Raw genomic sequence first — 16,726 nt, 5'->3', positions numbered from 1 at the left:
AAATTTTTTTTATTTTGAGCAAAACACCACTTTTAGAGGTAGAATAATAGAGAAGGTAGAGGAAGAGAAGCTAGAAGAACTGCCAAATTGTGTGCAAATCAATCTAAGTCAAAGTATACTCATATAAATTATATCTGAGCAAAAAATAAATGAAGAGTGCATATTAAACAACAGATTAGTTACTATTATAATTTGAGGAGACAGATCAGAAACAGATTTTCAATTTAATACACCATCAGCAAAGAATCAGTGAAGATGGCAGAGAAAATTATTTTATAGAAAATAGAAAAAGAAGATAGAAGATTCTGAAAATTAAGAATAATTAACCTGAAATACAACAGCAGTCAAGGATAACGATTTATCATGATAAATGAAATATCATGAAAATGATAAAATTAGAAAATAGTATGAGAATTAGATGCTACAAATGTGTAATTTTGTAATGGGTTTTAAACAATTCAATAAAAGTGTGCAAAAGTTATTGGTCCTCAGTAAGAACAAAAAGAGTGAGCACTTAGAGACTTTAAAGCAACTGGACATTGCTGTCAGGCTTTCGTTGTATTTTACATGATACCGAGCCATGTTATGAATACTGATCTAAAAGATGGTGTGTGTGTCCAACTCTGCGACACCATGGACTGTGGCCGGCCAAGCCTTTCTGTCCACGGGATTCTCCAGGCAAGAACACTGGAGTCAGTTGCCATTTACTCCTCCAGGGGACCTTCCCGAACTGCCCCAAGGAGCAAACCCATCCTGTGTCTCCTGCACTGGCAGACAGATTCTTTACCACTGCACCACCTGGGAAGCAACTAAAAGCTGGGCACATCTAACTGAGAAGGAGGAGTGGGAGGATATATGTGTTGGAGGTGGGAAGGGGTAGCAGATTTATTTCAAACATGGCTATCATCTCCTCTCCCCATATCCTCACCTGCAATGTGTCTTTGCAGCTCTTCTTAGTGGGAGCCATGAAAACAGACTGGCTTGGAACTTTGGCCGCTAGAATGTGGTACAAGCAGCATGACATTTTTGAGACTAGGTCTAAAGGCTCCCTGCATACTTCTACTCTTCTGAGGAATCCCTGCCTCTAGTATCTGATAAGTTGGGCTACTTTGTGGAGGGCAGAGACACTACACAGAACAAAGTCTAATTAGCTGGATTGTTTCAGCTGAAGCCCTCCAAAGTACCCAGTCCTGCCTAACCCACAGCTGACCACAGACACAGGAGTAAGTTCAGCAGAGACCAGTCTAGCTCTGTCCAGAAGAGCCACACAGCTGACCCATGAATACATAAACAATATGAACAGTTGCTGCTTGAAGCTACTAAGCTTGGGAATTGTGTTATGCAATACTAGTGAATAGATACAGGAAAACAGATGTTAAAATCTCAGCCTACATTGTAAGAATAAACCAGATAATAAACTTTAAAGACTCAGAACTAGCAATAAACATATTTCTTAATAAGCCTATTATTTAGAAATATCACAACAGATAATATGAAAATATCACAACAGATAATACTTCTACATACACTAAAATTAATACTCTTCGGATTTCCCTGGTGGTCCAATGGTTAAGAATTTGCTTACCAATGCAGGGAATACAGGTTCGATCCCTGGTCTAGGAAAATCCCACAGGCTTCGAGGCAACTAAGTCCATGCGCCACAATCACTGAAGCCCCTGCACTGCAGTGAAGAGGAGCCTCCGTCTGCTAGAGAAGGTCAGTGCAGCAACAAAGACCCAGTGCAACCAAAATAAATGTCTTTTCAATTTTTTAAAACCATAAAAAATTCTTCTTGTTTAGAAATACAACAATAAAAAGTTATTGAAAGTGGGGGAATGTGGAGAATGAGCATGAGGTGGAGTGAGTAGTCAAGAAGGTCCTGTTTGTTTTAATTAACCTTGTAGAACCAGTTCAGTTTTTCATTATGTAGAACTATAAATTTGTTAAATAAAAAAAATTTGATTTTCTATATTACATTTTCAGACCATACACCACTAAAATTAGAAATTATTAAAAGACAAAAATAATATAAGAAGATTCAGTTGCATGGCATTAAATCTCTTATTTTTGTCTTAATCAGAGAAAAAGTACAGAGCAACAGTCAGCAAATATAACCTGCGCTCCTGCTAAGTGCTGAATGTTATGCTTATTTTAGGGACAAAACATTGAATAAAACCCTCTGAGAAAAATACATTAAAATATAATCACTGCACAGTGGATTAGGTGCTAAAATAGTAATAAATGGAATATATAGATAAAACACTATATAGTAATAACTATGTGCTGGTTCTTCCTGATCACCTTATTAATATCATTTCATCCTCTATTTTACATGATGCGATGAGATAATCTCCATTTTACATATCTCCATTTTATAGAAAATGAAGAGACCGAGGCAGAGTTTCACTATGACCAAGTCAGAATAGATAATGAAGCCTGTATATGAACCCTGATTAGCACTGAGCCACTATACAGTTGAGGAACACAAGGGAAATCACTTAGCTGTCTGCACGGGAGAGTTTTCAGAGTCCTGAGCAAAGAGAAGGACTCGCTAAGCAGAACTGAGTAGGATGTATGGGTCCTTGGTCAGGGGGAATGTTAGGAGACAGTGCTGGAAACCATTAGCTCCAGACTATGAAGTAAGAGAGGAAACCTACAGACAATGGGTAAAGGAGAGATACTGAGCGGGGGAAAGACATAAAAACATGCGTGGTTTTGAACACGGCATCTGAATAGTGCCATCAAAAAGGATGGAGAGGCCAACGGGCCACAGCGATAGTGGGTGAGAAATGACAAGACCAGAACTGGAACCAAGGGTATGACGGGAAAGAAGATAAGGGGACGATGAACTTCAGAGCTAAGCTGGAGGGTAAGATCATCATGGTTTGGTTTCTGAATAGCTCTGGAGATGAAGATGAAGGCAAGGAAGACACTAAGTATGTAAGAGGCTTCTAGCTTGAGACGTGTGATAAATTTCAGAAATTTTCCAGTAGTCATGTACGGATGTGAGAGTTGGACCATAAAGATGGCTGAGTGCTGAAGAACTGATGCTTTTGAACTGTGGTGTTGGAGAAGACTCTTGAGAGTACCTTGGACTGAAAGGAGATCCAACCAGTCCATCCTAAAGGAAATCAGTCCGGAATATTCTTTGGAAAGACTGATGCCAAAGCTGAAACTCCAATACTTTGGCCACCTGATGCAAAGAACTGACTCATTGGAAAAGACCCTGATGCTGGCAAAGATTGAAGGCAGGAGGAGAAGGGGACAACAGAGGATGAGATAGTTGGCTGGCATCACTAACTCGAGGGACATGAGTTTGAGCCAACTCCAGGATTTGGCGATGGACAGGGAAGCCTGGCATGCTGCAGTTCACGAGGTTGCAAAGAGCTGGACACGACTGAGCAACTGAATTGAAGTTTAAGGAGGAATACTAAATGTCCAATTTGAGATTAGTTGAATTGAGGTTGCTTTGGAGCCATTTAGGTGTTTTATTCTGGCAAAAAAAAGATGGCTCCCAATTTAGGAAGAGAAAAGTGAGCCAGAGATATTTGGGAATCATATGTTTGAGAATCATAGTCTCTTCTTGAGGACAGAAGTCATTACTAATTTCCTCAGCATTTTGTCTTATATTGGAATATTATAGCACTCAGTAATCGACAACTTAAAACATAAATACAAATTTGAATTACATGAGATGGTCTGTAGAAGAAAATATTATGAACACCTATATTTAGGGTAACTAAATTTTGAATGGTTTTAGTCTACATGCAGTCACATTTGCGCTCACTACATCAGAAAATACAAGGAAAGAGAAAATAATTATGTTTCTATTTAAAATGAAGATGAGGAACTTGCCTGGTGGTCCAGTGGCTAAGACTCCATGCTCCCAAATCAGGGGGCTTGGGTTTGAACCCTGGTCAGGGAACTAGATCCCCCACATGCCACAACTAAGAGTTCTCAAGCCACAGCTAAAGATTATGCATGCCACAACTAAAAAAACCCCAAAAAACCAAAAAAACCACATGCTGCAACTAAGACCCACTATAGTCAAATAAATAAATATTTTAAAAAATAAAATGACGCTGAGTCTGATGAAAACAGAAAAAGGGAAATCAAAGTAAGAGCAGAAATGGAGAAAGTGAAAAAACAGTACGAACAAGAAAACAATTTGAAAGTAAAAAAGCTGAATTCATTAACAAAATTAATTTGAAAAGCAAAACAGGAAATGGTAAGATTTCATTACTATAGAAGATAATTTAAACTGGGTGAAATTATCCTTAGCTAGATGCTAGTAAATTTTTTAATGTGGAAACAGATAACAATTTGTAAATTAAAAAATAAAAACCCAGTTCTGAAAGAAACCAAGTACAAGATCAATTACACGTAAGTGAGAGAGAAAATGCCACCTACGCTGAAGATGCAGGCCCGGCTGCTGACGTGACCTTTGCAGGTATTATTTTCTGTAACAGGAACCCCATCCACACTGACTCTAACAGTGTAGGAATCTTCTGGCATTGCTCTGGAAGGCAAATGGAAAATACATACAGAATGCAAAACTCTGTTATTTAATGTATAACATTCATGAAAAATACCACCCCAGACTACATGTCATTTTGGTAAAAAAAAAAAAAAAAGTGTCTGAAAGTCTAACTGTTGTATGTGTGTGCATGCATGCTAAGTCACTGTTGTACAACTGTGCTGTTGTAGAATTAAATTCAAAATTAATTGTGCTTCTGTGCAATTCAATTCAATTCTATATTATGGAAAGATGCTCTCCATCCTGAACTCTACTGCAAATTCTCACATCATGGATCTCAGGCAAATGCTTATTCTAACCAATGCACCAGTCATTGAGAAGAAAATAATAAAAATCATTTAAAATTGTAACATATCACATTGGTACAATTATTTTATGCTTTGCTTTTTAAAAAGTTTTAATCATGTTTCTCCCTAAGTAAGCTGCAAAACAGTCAACAAGTCTAATACGGATAGAATCCTCTGGAAAACAGGCTACCTGTCTCAGTATTCAAAGTGGCCATTTAAAATGATTAATTTTTCTCCTAAGTTGCTAATAACAAACATCAATTTGAGTTGATAGTAAAGAACTTGAAATGTCAATCTACGAAATGATCATCTTTAATCTTAATGAGCATGTCAAGATTCTGAACAAAATTAATCAAATCAGACAGGAAGGTATAATTTTGATATTTTGAGGAGCATCATTACAATTTAATAGTGGCCATTTATCTTCTAAAAGAGATCAATAATGATTAGATAATAGTTCTAATAACCTAGGAAAGGATATAGAACACATTTTGATCATGCCAGTATGTGGAAAGAGTACTATAAGTGAATCTATTAAAGATATAAAAGTCTAAACATCATGAAGTCAAAAATAATAACTGATAATCAGAAAAATATTATTGTAATTGCCAGTGATAAAACTATTATAAAAAATAATATGTATAACTGTGGTTCTGATATGACGAAAATGATGTTATTAAAGACACTTTACAGCATACCTAGTATAACATGTAATATGGGTTGAATGACTTGAATCTTTTTCTACATCACAAGAAATTGATCGGAAAGAAGAAATTAACTGCACTCTGTTTCCCAATTCAGCATTGTCAACTCCATAGTTAAACTGGTTTGCTTGAGCAAAACCTGGAAGAGTAAAAACACTCAATTATTATTAATGGAACTCTGTTTTCAAGGATTTAAGAATTATCATTTTGTATTGAATCACCAAGTGAATAAGGAAGAGTATTGATATAAGCAGTTAATCTACTTCACATTTACCCCTGTGATTGCAATCTGCTTTGAAAACACAAAAATTAGCCTATAATTAATTAATTCATGAAAGCAATGCTTTCAAATCTATTATCTGTCAGGTGTTGTTAAAGGCATTGGAATCAAATGGCTTATATCCTACTAATGGGAGAGATGGGTGAAGAAATAAAGAATATACAAATATGTACCACCAGATGTTGTATCTGGTGGGGATAACTACTGTGAAGACAGTAGGCAAAGGGGCACAGAAAGAGCAGACAAAGTGAACAGGATTTTATAAGGCATGTGGGGGTGAGGGGGGTCTTTACCTTGAGTACCTATAAAGCAAAATCTGAGGTAAGGACTTGCAGGTAGAGAGTTTGAGAGTTGATCCCTTAGGGACACGAGAGAAGAAAACCTGCAGAAGAAAATCTGGACTCCACTGAAGGCAGCTGGGGCTGAAAGACTTTTAAGGAAAATACAGACAACCTCTCAGAAGCAAAGAATCAATGAGAAGAAGCATATATTCATCAAACTCTTTCCCATTCACTGAGAGTTCCCCATGGGGGAAATGATTTTTCCTGCACTTTCAGGCTGCACATAGGTATATGCCATCTAGGCTCCAATGCCACTGCATCCATGAAGCCCTGGGACAAAGACACACTGTGGGACCTGGAGGCGAGAGCTGGAAGCATGGATTGAGTCAGGGTACACAGGGAACGTTTTGCCACAGCTGTGCCTAGAATAAGAGGTGGGAACCAGGATGTGCGGCTGAGTAAAAAAGGCATCTGATAGACTCCTTGTGCCATACAGGTATGCTCATGAATGCCAAGTCACTTCAGTTGTGTCTGACTCGGCAACGCTATGGATTGTACCCTGTCAGGCTCCTCTGTCCATGGGGTTCTCCAGGCTAGAATACTGGAATGCCCTGCTACGCCCTTCTCCAGCAGACCTTCCCGACCCAGGGATCGAACCCGTGTCTCTTACATCTCCCGCTTGGGCAGGTGGGTTGTTTACCACTAGTGCCACCTGGAAAACCCACAGATATGCTCAGACCCTACATTTGAAGTAGAATGCATTATCAAGTCTACCAGACAGTGGTCAGCTAAGAGCTCTGCTAAAGATGTAATAGAGGGACTTTCCTGGTGATCCAGTGGTTAAGAATTCACCATCCAGTGCAGGGTACAAGGGTTCAATCCCTGGTCAGGAAACTAAGATCACATCTGCCTTGGGGCAACTAAGATCTAATGCAGCCAAATAAATAAGTAGAATATTTTCTAAAAGCTTTAACACAACAGGGTTAATGGGACAAGCAACAGGCCTCACCAATTGGCCCTGAGGCTACAATTCATATTTGTTTGACCTCTCTCAGCCATTGTACTTTCCCTACCCGTAAGCCAGAACTTCAGCTGATGGAGTGATGCTAACCTTCATCGTGAGGATCTGAGCCCTTTTTTTTTCTTCCCCATGTGTGGTTGTGGCTGCTGCCTATGCCTATTGACAGTGATCACTGCACATGGAAGCCAAGAGACGCCCCAAGAATACCACAAATTCCAGACACACTCCTCCTTCTCTATATTAAGGAAAAGCAACCCTGCCTCTTCAGGATCATCAGAACTGACTATCTCTAGCAATCCACTGCTTACGTTTGCTGAATTCAAACTGACAGGACAGTAGTGGTAGTTTCAGTTCAGTGGAACCCAGACCGGGATCCCTGCCAGAAGCATCCTCTATCTGGAAACTCAGACCCAGAACCCAGGAGAACCTAAAATTGCAAGGACAGAAGGCACAGATTCAATCTTTTGATTACTGGAAGTGGTAAGGACAGGGAGTAACCCTTCATTCCCAGCTCCATGTACCCATCTGTTGGGAAACAACAGTTTCAGACCTGCCTCTGGCTCAGTGCCTTTGGCTCTGATGACGGACAGCGTCCCACCTCACAGGATGTTGTTCCCAAGCTGGGCTCTTAGTCTTGCCAGCTGTAGGCTGTTCCATCATTCTGTTGGGCCACATGTTTCAGGATGATGCAAGGTTCATGGTCATGTGCCCATTATCACAACTTTTTCACTATAAAATACGTTCCTTGTTCTGAGACCCTATTTTGTGAAATCTTATGGCTCTTTATGGAATTTCATGGTATTTTGTGGAATTATACTCTCAGAAGATGAGGCCAGCAAAGGGACTATAGAAAGAGAAGGCAAAAGCCTTCTGTGGAGCGGGTGTCAGTACCAGCAGTAACAAATCTCTGCTTGTCCACGAGGGAAGGAAAGTGATGCAGCTGACATGACTGAGTGACTGGGTGGAATTCTCGAGGATGGTCCCTACTGAGACTAGCCTACGTGCTGGTCTCTGCTACTGACAGGGCAGGTAGTCAGCAGCAGCAGTAGGTGGCTTAGTGCTGGTGAAAAGAGATCCCGAGTGTTGGCCCATGCATAGCCTTCCCCCACGGCCCTCTGTTCACAGGCTCATCGGACAAGCATTCAAGTAGCCAAGGAGAGAAGCTTCTGAGCAAGTCATCCAGTCAACCCAGGTGTTCTGCTATCTCTGTCTCATGGAACTTAACCTGAGACCTATAGGTTTGCAGCCTTCCCTGGTGGCTCAGAGGGTGAAGAATCTGCCTGCAGTGTGGGAGACCTGGGTTCGATCCCTGGGTCACTGTGTCAGAGGTTCATCCAATGCCAGGGCCATGAACTAGAGCTGTGGGAACACTGCATGCCAGGGCACAGTGCCGTTTACAGGAGAGGGTGTCTGGACCCTGACGTCTTGGGCTGGAATCTCAGCTTCAGTGATTCCTTGCTGTCTGAACCTGAGCTTAGCTTTAGACATAAACTCTCTTAGTCGTTTTTCATCAGAAAAATGACCATAATAATCTACTTAGCAGGAATTACCAGGAAGACTAGATGAGGCCTCATATATGGTACTTGACATAGTGCCTGGCTCCTAGGTTAAGAGCTCAGTTGATACTCAGTTGATATATACTATATATTAAGTCAGCCTTCCCAGCTGGCTTTAGTAGTAAAGAACCCACCTGTCAACGCAGGAGGCATAAGAGATTCGGGTTCGATCCCTGGGTTGGGAAGATCCCCTAGAGGAGGAAATGGCAACCCACTCTAGTACTCTTGCCTGGAAAATTCCATGGACAGAGGAGCCTGGCAGGCTACGGTCCATAGGGTCGCAAAGAGTCAAATATAACTAAAGCAACTTAGCATGCATACATGCGTATTTTAAGTCACAAAATATTGATAGTTATTATTAGTGAGATTCCCTGGTGGCTCAGACGATAAAGTTCTGCTTGCAATGTGGGAGATCCGGGTTCGATCCCTGGGTTTGGAAGATTCCCTGGAGAAGGAAATGGCAACCCACTCCAGTACTCTTCCTTAGAAAATTCCATGGATGGAGGAGCCTGGTGGGCTACAGTCCATGGGGTTGCAAAGAGTCGGACACGAGTGAGCGACTTCACTTCACTTTAATATACTTTAAAAATAATAACAAAACATATAATTGAGAGGCCAGGATCTGAACCATGACTGTGATGCCAACCTGGCACCCTTGTGATATTCAGAGAAAAATAATATTTAAAAAAGCACATTACAAAGCTATTCCCAGTTATCCAATGTAACTTCCTCTAGAACCTATGTTCTTAGCACCTCTTCTTTATAGGTAGAAAAAGTAAGCAGAAACTAAACAAAGGGTAAGGATTTTAATAAACTTCTTCTCTTCTTCTAAACTTAAAACTTAACCAAAAAGGACTCATTCAATATAGGCTAAAGTACAAACATATCAATTTGACATGTGAAAGATACCTGCAGTGAGTCTGCAATCTAGGAAGGCAGTTACTGCTCAAATGGAATTTTGAGAAGATACATGAAAACACAGAAAAGCAAACTACTTGCAAAGCCACTTTTTCCTTTTGCCAATTTCTGCTTATCTCTGTACTTCACATTGAGTTTGGAACACTCAGACGGGCTGCTGGCCACTAACTAAAGAACAGTTTTACTTGTGCTGTGGCTCAGGATGAGATATGTGTACTTACTTTCCTGTTAGGCACACGTCACATCAATGATACGGTAATATCAGATATGTTCTTCAGCATTTCTATGACAAATACAAGTCTAAAAAATAACACCAACAAAAGATGATATTGTTTTTAGCTTAGGAATTGTTTCAATGTGTTTTACATATATGTCTCATATATATGTGACATATACATGTGCTCAGTCGGGTCTGACTCTTTGCGACCCTGCGGACTGTAGCCTGCCAGGCTCCTCTGACCATGGAATTTCCCAAGCAAGAATACTGGAATCGGTTGCCATTTCCTACTCCAGGGGATCTTCCCGACCCAGGGATTGAATCCACGCTCCTGCATCTCCTACACTGACAGGTAGATTCTTTACCACTGAGCAACTGAGAAGCCCTATGATATATGTGTGTGTGTGTGTGTGTGTGTGTGTGTGTGTATTCCTGATATATATATGAAAATATGAACCAACTCAGTAAGATTTGTAAATATTCCCATTATAAATTTTGGTGAAAAAACTATAGAAATATTTCTAACTTATTAGCTACTTCCAAAGAGTTAAAAGGCAATAGAAATGAATAAGCTTTAAAAAAGAATTCTAATTTAAAAGTATAATTCTAAATAAGTCATTGGGTATAAAGAAGATACCTCTGGAAATACTCCAAAGCACAAAGATTACATGAAAGGTTGGGTGTACCCTGGAAACAGAAAAGGTGGAGGCTTCAGATGGAAATTCCTGACATGTTGATGTATTTTTTTCCTTTTTTTAGAAGAACTGGAGACAAGACTAGCCAGGCACGCAGTCCTGGGTCTCCTGATAGCAGCCTGTGCTATTACCATGAAAAAATGTGTGTGCTGTCACAGCCAGCAGTTGTTATGAACAATGCAGGCTGTTTTGATTCCTCTAGTTTAAAAAATAAAAAAAAGCAGTGTTGAGAAAGTACAAACCCACTTAAAATCTGTAACATTCAAAACAATGGGAAAAATGATGCAGTGTGATGGAGGAGAACTTCTAAAGAAGGAAACTATCCCCATAAGATAAATGCAAAAGGATAATAAAAATAAAATGGCTCTAATTTATGGGGCAGATATTATATACCAGTGTCTTAGACACATCATCCTTTTCAATATTCACAATAGCCCCAACAGGTAGAAATTAATAGCCCATTTCATTGATGAGGAAGCCAAGGCTTAGAGAGGAAATTTGCCCCAGTCCCCTAGTGGGAAGTGGCAAAGTTGGAGCTGAAAGCCAGTTGGACCTGACTAAAGTCTATGTGCTTTCCATAATATTATAAAACTTATATAATTCACCACTTCAGTTAAACAAAAATATACCTGCTAGATGTTGTAATAGGGAAATATCTAGAAAACAACAAAAGTAAAATGTTATACCTTCCAGTTGATTTTTTTAACAAAGACAACTGAGAAATACAGGAATGAATATCAAGAAATAAACACAATTAAGTCAGAAACACTCCAGAACTTATCAAAATAACACTCCTCATTAAATCCATCATCTTAGAAGGAGATACAATGATTTCTACAATCATGCCACTGCTCAAAACACTTTTACTTGGGCAGCATAACTGTAAAACTATATAACTTTGACTCCTGAAGATAGACTGTAGAAGAAAGTAAAGCACTAGCAAATTTTTTTTCCAAATTTTTACCTGTAAAGTTCATTATGTGTGGAAATAGACAAAAGCCATTTGAATACAAAAAAATACTAGCAATAGATCTTTCTGGAAGGTGGAATTTCAGAGAACTCAAGTTAAATATTTCTATATTTTACTTTTTCATATCGTTGACTGCTATAAAAATTTTAAAAGCTATATGGTACCAACATTCAGGTGATCAAGTATTTAAAAACTCATTACCAACATTTAGGTGATAGAGTATTTAAAATCCCATTAAAATCACAGTTCTTCTATGATTAATAAATCATCTCTGTATTCAATTCTAAACATGGAGTCTGGGTCAGACACCACCCTGACAGGTTAAAGTAGTTCCTCCAAATAAATTTTGTTCGGGTACCACAGTCTCACAGACTTGGAGATCTGGTGTGTTTTGTTAATTCATTATCATTACCTTAGATACATTCTGTATATATCATGGGCCTCAAACAGTATTTAGACTCGCCTTTGAGAAAGACATAAGCTGTCACAGCTTTAGTCACCTACTGAGTATGGTTAAAGCAAGGACAGGGAAGACGTACCAGAGTGGGCAGAGGCACCTGCAATTCAAATAGGATTTAACTATTCTATAATTCTCGGCCAGAAGCATCCAGAAATACAGACTGATGGGAAAACTAGAGAAACCAGAAATTTGTCATGACATTTTGTGCTTCATAAGTAAGAGGACTACTCCTGAGCCTCAGAAAGTTCACCAAAGAGAAAAGGTTATAGCGAGATGAACAAGGATGTTCCTCCAAAATGCCTTAAGAATGGAACGGTTTGTTTTGTTTTTCCCTATTTCTAACTAGGGATGATGTGAGTCTATGTACCTAAACTCAAGCCATGGTTCCTGGATCACAAAAAGTATGTGTACTAAGCCGCTTCAGTGGCATCCGACTCTTTGTGACCTTGTGGACCAGGTCGCAGCAGGCTCCTCTGTCCATGGGATTCTCTCCATAGCTTAGCAGGCTCCTCTGTCCATGGGATTCTCCAGGCAAGAATACTGGAGTGGGTGGTCGTACCCTCCTCCAGAGGATCTTCCCAACCCAGGGGGATTAAAACCCCATCTCTTACATCTCTTGCATTGGCAGGCAGGTTCTTTACCCCTAGCACCACCTGGGAAGCCCCCAGAAAAAGTGTAGGTATTTATTTATTTATTTTTATTGGAGCTAATTGCTTTATAATGTGTTGGTTTCTGCTGTGCAACACCACAAATCAGTCAAAATTATATATATATATATATATATACATATATATATATATATATATACACACACACATACACACACACACATACACACATATATATCCCTCCCTCCTGAGTCTCCCACCCACCCCATCCCACCCCTCTAGGTAGTCACAGAGCACCAGGCTGGGCTCCCTGTGTTAATATTGCAGCTTCCCACTTTTAAGGCAGAAGGAAATAGCTGAGCAGTTTTATTGTTTTGTTTTGTTTGGGGAGTTTCTCTCATGGCATTTAACTCTCTGTTAAAAATCCAGCACTATCTAAGCAAATATTAACAGCAATAAACACTACAAGGGAACTATGGATAAAGACATTTTTTAAAGTCTTTAACAAACACATTGTCTCCAGGTGTCTAACTCTTAAAAAAAATAAAAAACAACCAAAAACACACTTTAATTCAAAATATACTGTTCACAATTTAGAGGCACAAACCATTTCAAGTACATAATTGAGAGATTAAAATTCTACAGAAATTTTAGTTAGAAATATTGAAAGACACTTCAGTACATAAGACAGAACTGTTAAATATCTTGCCTTGTTAAATCTCTGACTCCAAAAAATTCCCATTTCACTTCTTAAAGACTAAATAAAAGTTTTTTTTAGTAATATTCTTTAAAAACGTTTTCTTTCCCATCCTTCAAAAACTCATAACCATCTGAATACTACCATCACTTAGATTATAAAGGCTGGATAGCTAAACAAACCATGTATTTTTACTTAACTCAAGAAACATTTGCTCATTAAATATATTCTGTAATTGCCTACTTTGTTTCCATCCCAAGACCAGGCAAGGAGAAAGTCATACATAACCCATGTTCTGATGAAGTATATGATAAGGAATGGGTGGCAGAAGAAGGGATCCAAAGTTTTGCTTTCAATTGTCTTTCTCCCTTCCTAACCGTTCTACTTCTGCATCACACTCCCTTACTAACATCCTACTCCCTTGAACTTCACAAATGTTTTATTTAATATAAAAATAAATGTGATTAGACCCATGAAGAACAAAGTAAGTAACTGCAGAGTGGGTTAAAGATGTTCCTTTCAATTCAGTCATTATAGTCCAGATCCTGGAGTTAAGCAAGTAATTATAATACAAATTCAGATGGTCAGGTTGATAGAGACTCTCAGGGGTTTCCTTAGGTGTGAAAGACGATAAAGTTTTCCTACTCTGGCCAAATAGAGAAGCAACTCTAGTAGATTTAAAAGAAAAACAAAACAAAACAAAACCCATCAGTCTCGAAATGTGAATGTCTTTAAAATACCTCAACCTTGGTGAAAAATAAAAGGCAACCATACCTTCTCCTTTGATAGTCAGCCTTGTTGCTCCATTTATGCTCCCATATTTAGGTATTATTTCTGTGATTTTGGGAATTAGTTTAGAGCCATCTGAAAAATATGAAAGTACAGTAGAAGTAAAAGCCTCAAGTACTTCATTTCAAGCATCAAATGTTGTGCTACAAATTACAACGGTGTAAGAAAATCATCATGGAGATTACAGGACAGAAAGTAAATACTTATGTTTTATTTTTGGTTCTATTACTAACCAATGACCAGACAGGGAGTTAAGTCTTTAACTTAGTTAATACTCATTGGCCTCATGTAGCGCACTATCTTACCTGCTACAAAGAGAAATAATACATGATCATTTTCAGCATTCGTACCTATCATATTAAACATTTATTAGACCCTTAATTGCATACAGTGCTCTGCTAGATGCAGTTACATAACTACAGCTATCAGCCCACACAGCAGCAGACAAGGCTGGAGAAACAGTTCTGTGGAGAAAGAGGTGATTATCAACGCCCCTAAGAAAAGGTAAGTTGAAAGAATAGTCCAGCTACAGAAAGGAATGGTGTGTTTTCAGAAGAAACTGTTTTCTGTGACAGAGTTAAGACTTCAGGGAAGATCATTTCTGAAGCTTTCTGAGGATAGTGAGTTCTCAATGTAAAGGTCACTAACTCATTCAATAAACAGTGTTAGGTTCCTGGGCATTGAAAACTGTGTGACATTCCGAACTTTTCCAAAAGCTCAACTTAGTAGAGTGACAGAAGAGAGCACGGGGCGAAGTGAGTAAGAAGGGGCATTTCATCCACACTGCTTGGGTCTACTGGCTGTTTGAAAGAAGAGTGTACCTGCTGTGTCTGGGAGAGCAAACATGAATTAGCTAGACTGGACAAACCAGGGGCAAGATGGACTTCTAGGCCAAGAGTGGTGTCTTTGCAAACACAGGGATGAGTGAGCAGATTTCTTTGGGGAACTGGAATTGATGCTTCAAAATAACTCAAAAGTTACAGGATGGTTTAAGGGATTTATTTTCTGCTTAAACTGTACAGGTAATTATTCCGTCCAGTAACACATTCTCAGAATAGGTGGAAAAATTTAAGTGACAAAAAGGAAAAACCACAGAAATTTGAAATGGACGACCGAGAAAAAGTTTAAAAATTATGATTTAATTCATTCCTGCCTGAGAAAAGTTTAGTGTGGCAAACTTCACCTACAGTGGCAAAAACTCTCCAGCGTAAAGAAGACTGTCTCCCCCCTCCAAGACCCAATGACTCTGCCCTTGACGTTTGTCTTGGTCAAGAGTTCCAAGGCCACACCTGCTTCAGGCACATTTGTAACTTGGAGCAGTCCCCAGCCAAGAGGAGGAACTCCAGCCAGCAGGCTGGATCCCATCTCCTAGCCGCGCTGCTCCTCGCCTATCTCAGGTTCACCCTCCCCGTTATCTCCACGGCCAACTCCAGTTTCTTATCTTATCAAGGCTCTTCCCGGCCCTCTCCTGGGTATTACTTTGAAGGCACAGGGCAGCTGCCCCAGGAAATGACTGACACCCGCCACAAAGACCCATTCCTGTCCTGCTAGGAGACTGTCCTTCTTTAATGGGGAAGGAACCCAAAACGAGTGAGAAGGAGGGGTTCAATTGCACCCTCCACTCCCAGCCAAGTGAAAAAGATGAAAGTGTTAGTTCCTCAGTCATGTCCAACTCTCTGCGACCCCATGAGTGAGAAGGAGGGGTTGGATTGCACCCTCCACTCCCAGCCAAGTGAAAAAGATGAAAGTGTTAGTTGCTCAGTCATGTCCGACTCTCTGCGACCCCATGGACTGAGGCCCACCAGGCTCCTCTGTCCATGGAGATTCTCCAGCCAAGAATACTGGAGTGGGTTGCCATGCCCTCCTTCAGGGAATCTTCCCGACCCAGGGATCGAACCCAGGTTCCCGCATTGCAGGCGGGGTCTTTACCGTCTGAGGCAACAGGGAAGCCCACCCGCAGCCAAACTGCAGTCTATTTTGCAAGTGAGTCACCACGGATGAAAGGGGTGAGGTTCCATAATTCAAAGAGCACCTCTGATGGCAAGAGCAATCTGTCTCCGATTGTCCTTCTGTGGCAGCGTGTCTGTCTCTGCTTAATCCTGCGTCCCAGGCTTCCTAAACCTAGTCCCCAGAATCTCCAGCAGTTACCACCCTCAGCCCCTTGACCTAGGCGGACCCCGGGAGCGTCTACGCCAACCTCTCCTGCTTGCCTTCCCGGTGCCCCAACTGAGTTACCTGTGTGGGGCTCTGCGATGCTCAGGAGCAGCCCCCAGAGGCCGCAGGTCCCCCAAAGCCACAGGTGTCCCATCGCAGCGCCGGCTGCGCCGAGTGCACGCCCGCGACTCGCCTGGAGCTCGGCCCGCGTCCCTGCTCCGCCGGCTGGCGCGCCCGCCTGGTCCAGGCGCGCAGGCGGACCCGCCGCCCGGGGGCCGCCCCACGCCCGCCGCGCCCCGCCCCGCCGCAGACGCGCACCCTTCACCCGGCGCCCAGCGCCCTGGCCGGTCGGTCACCACCGAACCTCCGCACTCACACTTGAGGGCTGGTGCCGCGAGGCTGTCTCCACAGGTCCAACAACCCCACGTTTTCTTCGCAAGAGAGCTCCAGCGGCAAGTGTTCTGTCAACCCGGCCTTTTCTCCCTCCCGCTGTTACCCTCCTCCCACATCCCTGTCCTTCCTCCCTTCCTTCCAACCTTCCTTGGCTCCTTC

At 40.9% G+C, this 16,726-nt stretch overlaps 1 protein-coding gene across 1 annotated transcript in view; it reads right to left on the bottom strand.

Annotated features, from left to right (window-relative positions):
• The window catches only part of PKHD1L1 (PKHD1 like 1), a 168,295-nt gene extending 151,912 nt beyond the window's left edge, over positions 1-16,383 (bottom strand). The window contains exons 1-4 of the mRNA XM_065903297.1: positions 16,256-16,383; positions 14,006-14,095; positions 5,523-5,667; positions 4,411-4,519 (exon numbers count right to left, since the gene is read on the bottom strand). Coding sequence (XP_065759369.1) covers positions 4,411-4,519; positions 5,523-5,667; positions 14,006-14,095; positions 16,256-16,328 — 417 coding nt within the window. The 5' untranslated portion in view covers positions 16,329-16,383. The remainder of the gene's footprint in view (positions 1-4,410; positions 4,520-5,522; positions 5,668-14,005; positions 14,096-16,255) is intronic.
• Positions 16,384-16,726: the final 343 nt, after the last annotated feature.

Source organism: Muntiacus reevesi, chromosome 12, assembly GCF_963930625.1.
Source record: "Muntiacus reevesi chromosome 12, mMunRee1.1, whole genome shotgun sequence".
NCBI classification, from domain to species: Eukaryota; Metazoa; Chordata; class Mammalia; order Artiodactyla; family Cervidae; genus Muntiacus; species Muntiacus reevesi.
The sequence above is the reverse complement of the archived record's forward strand: the minus strand, read 5'-3'. Positions and strand labels throughout refer to the sequence as shown.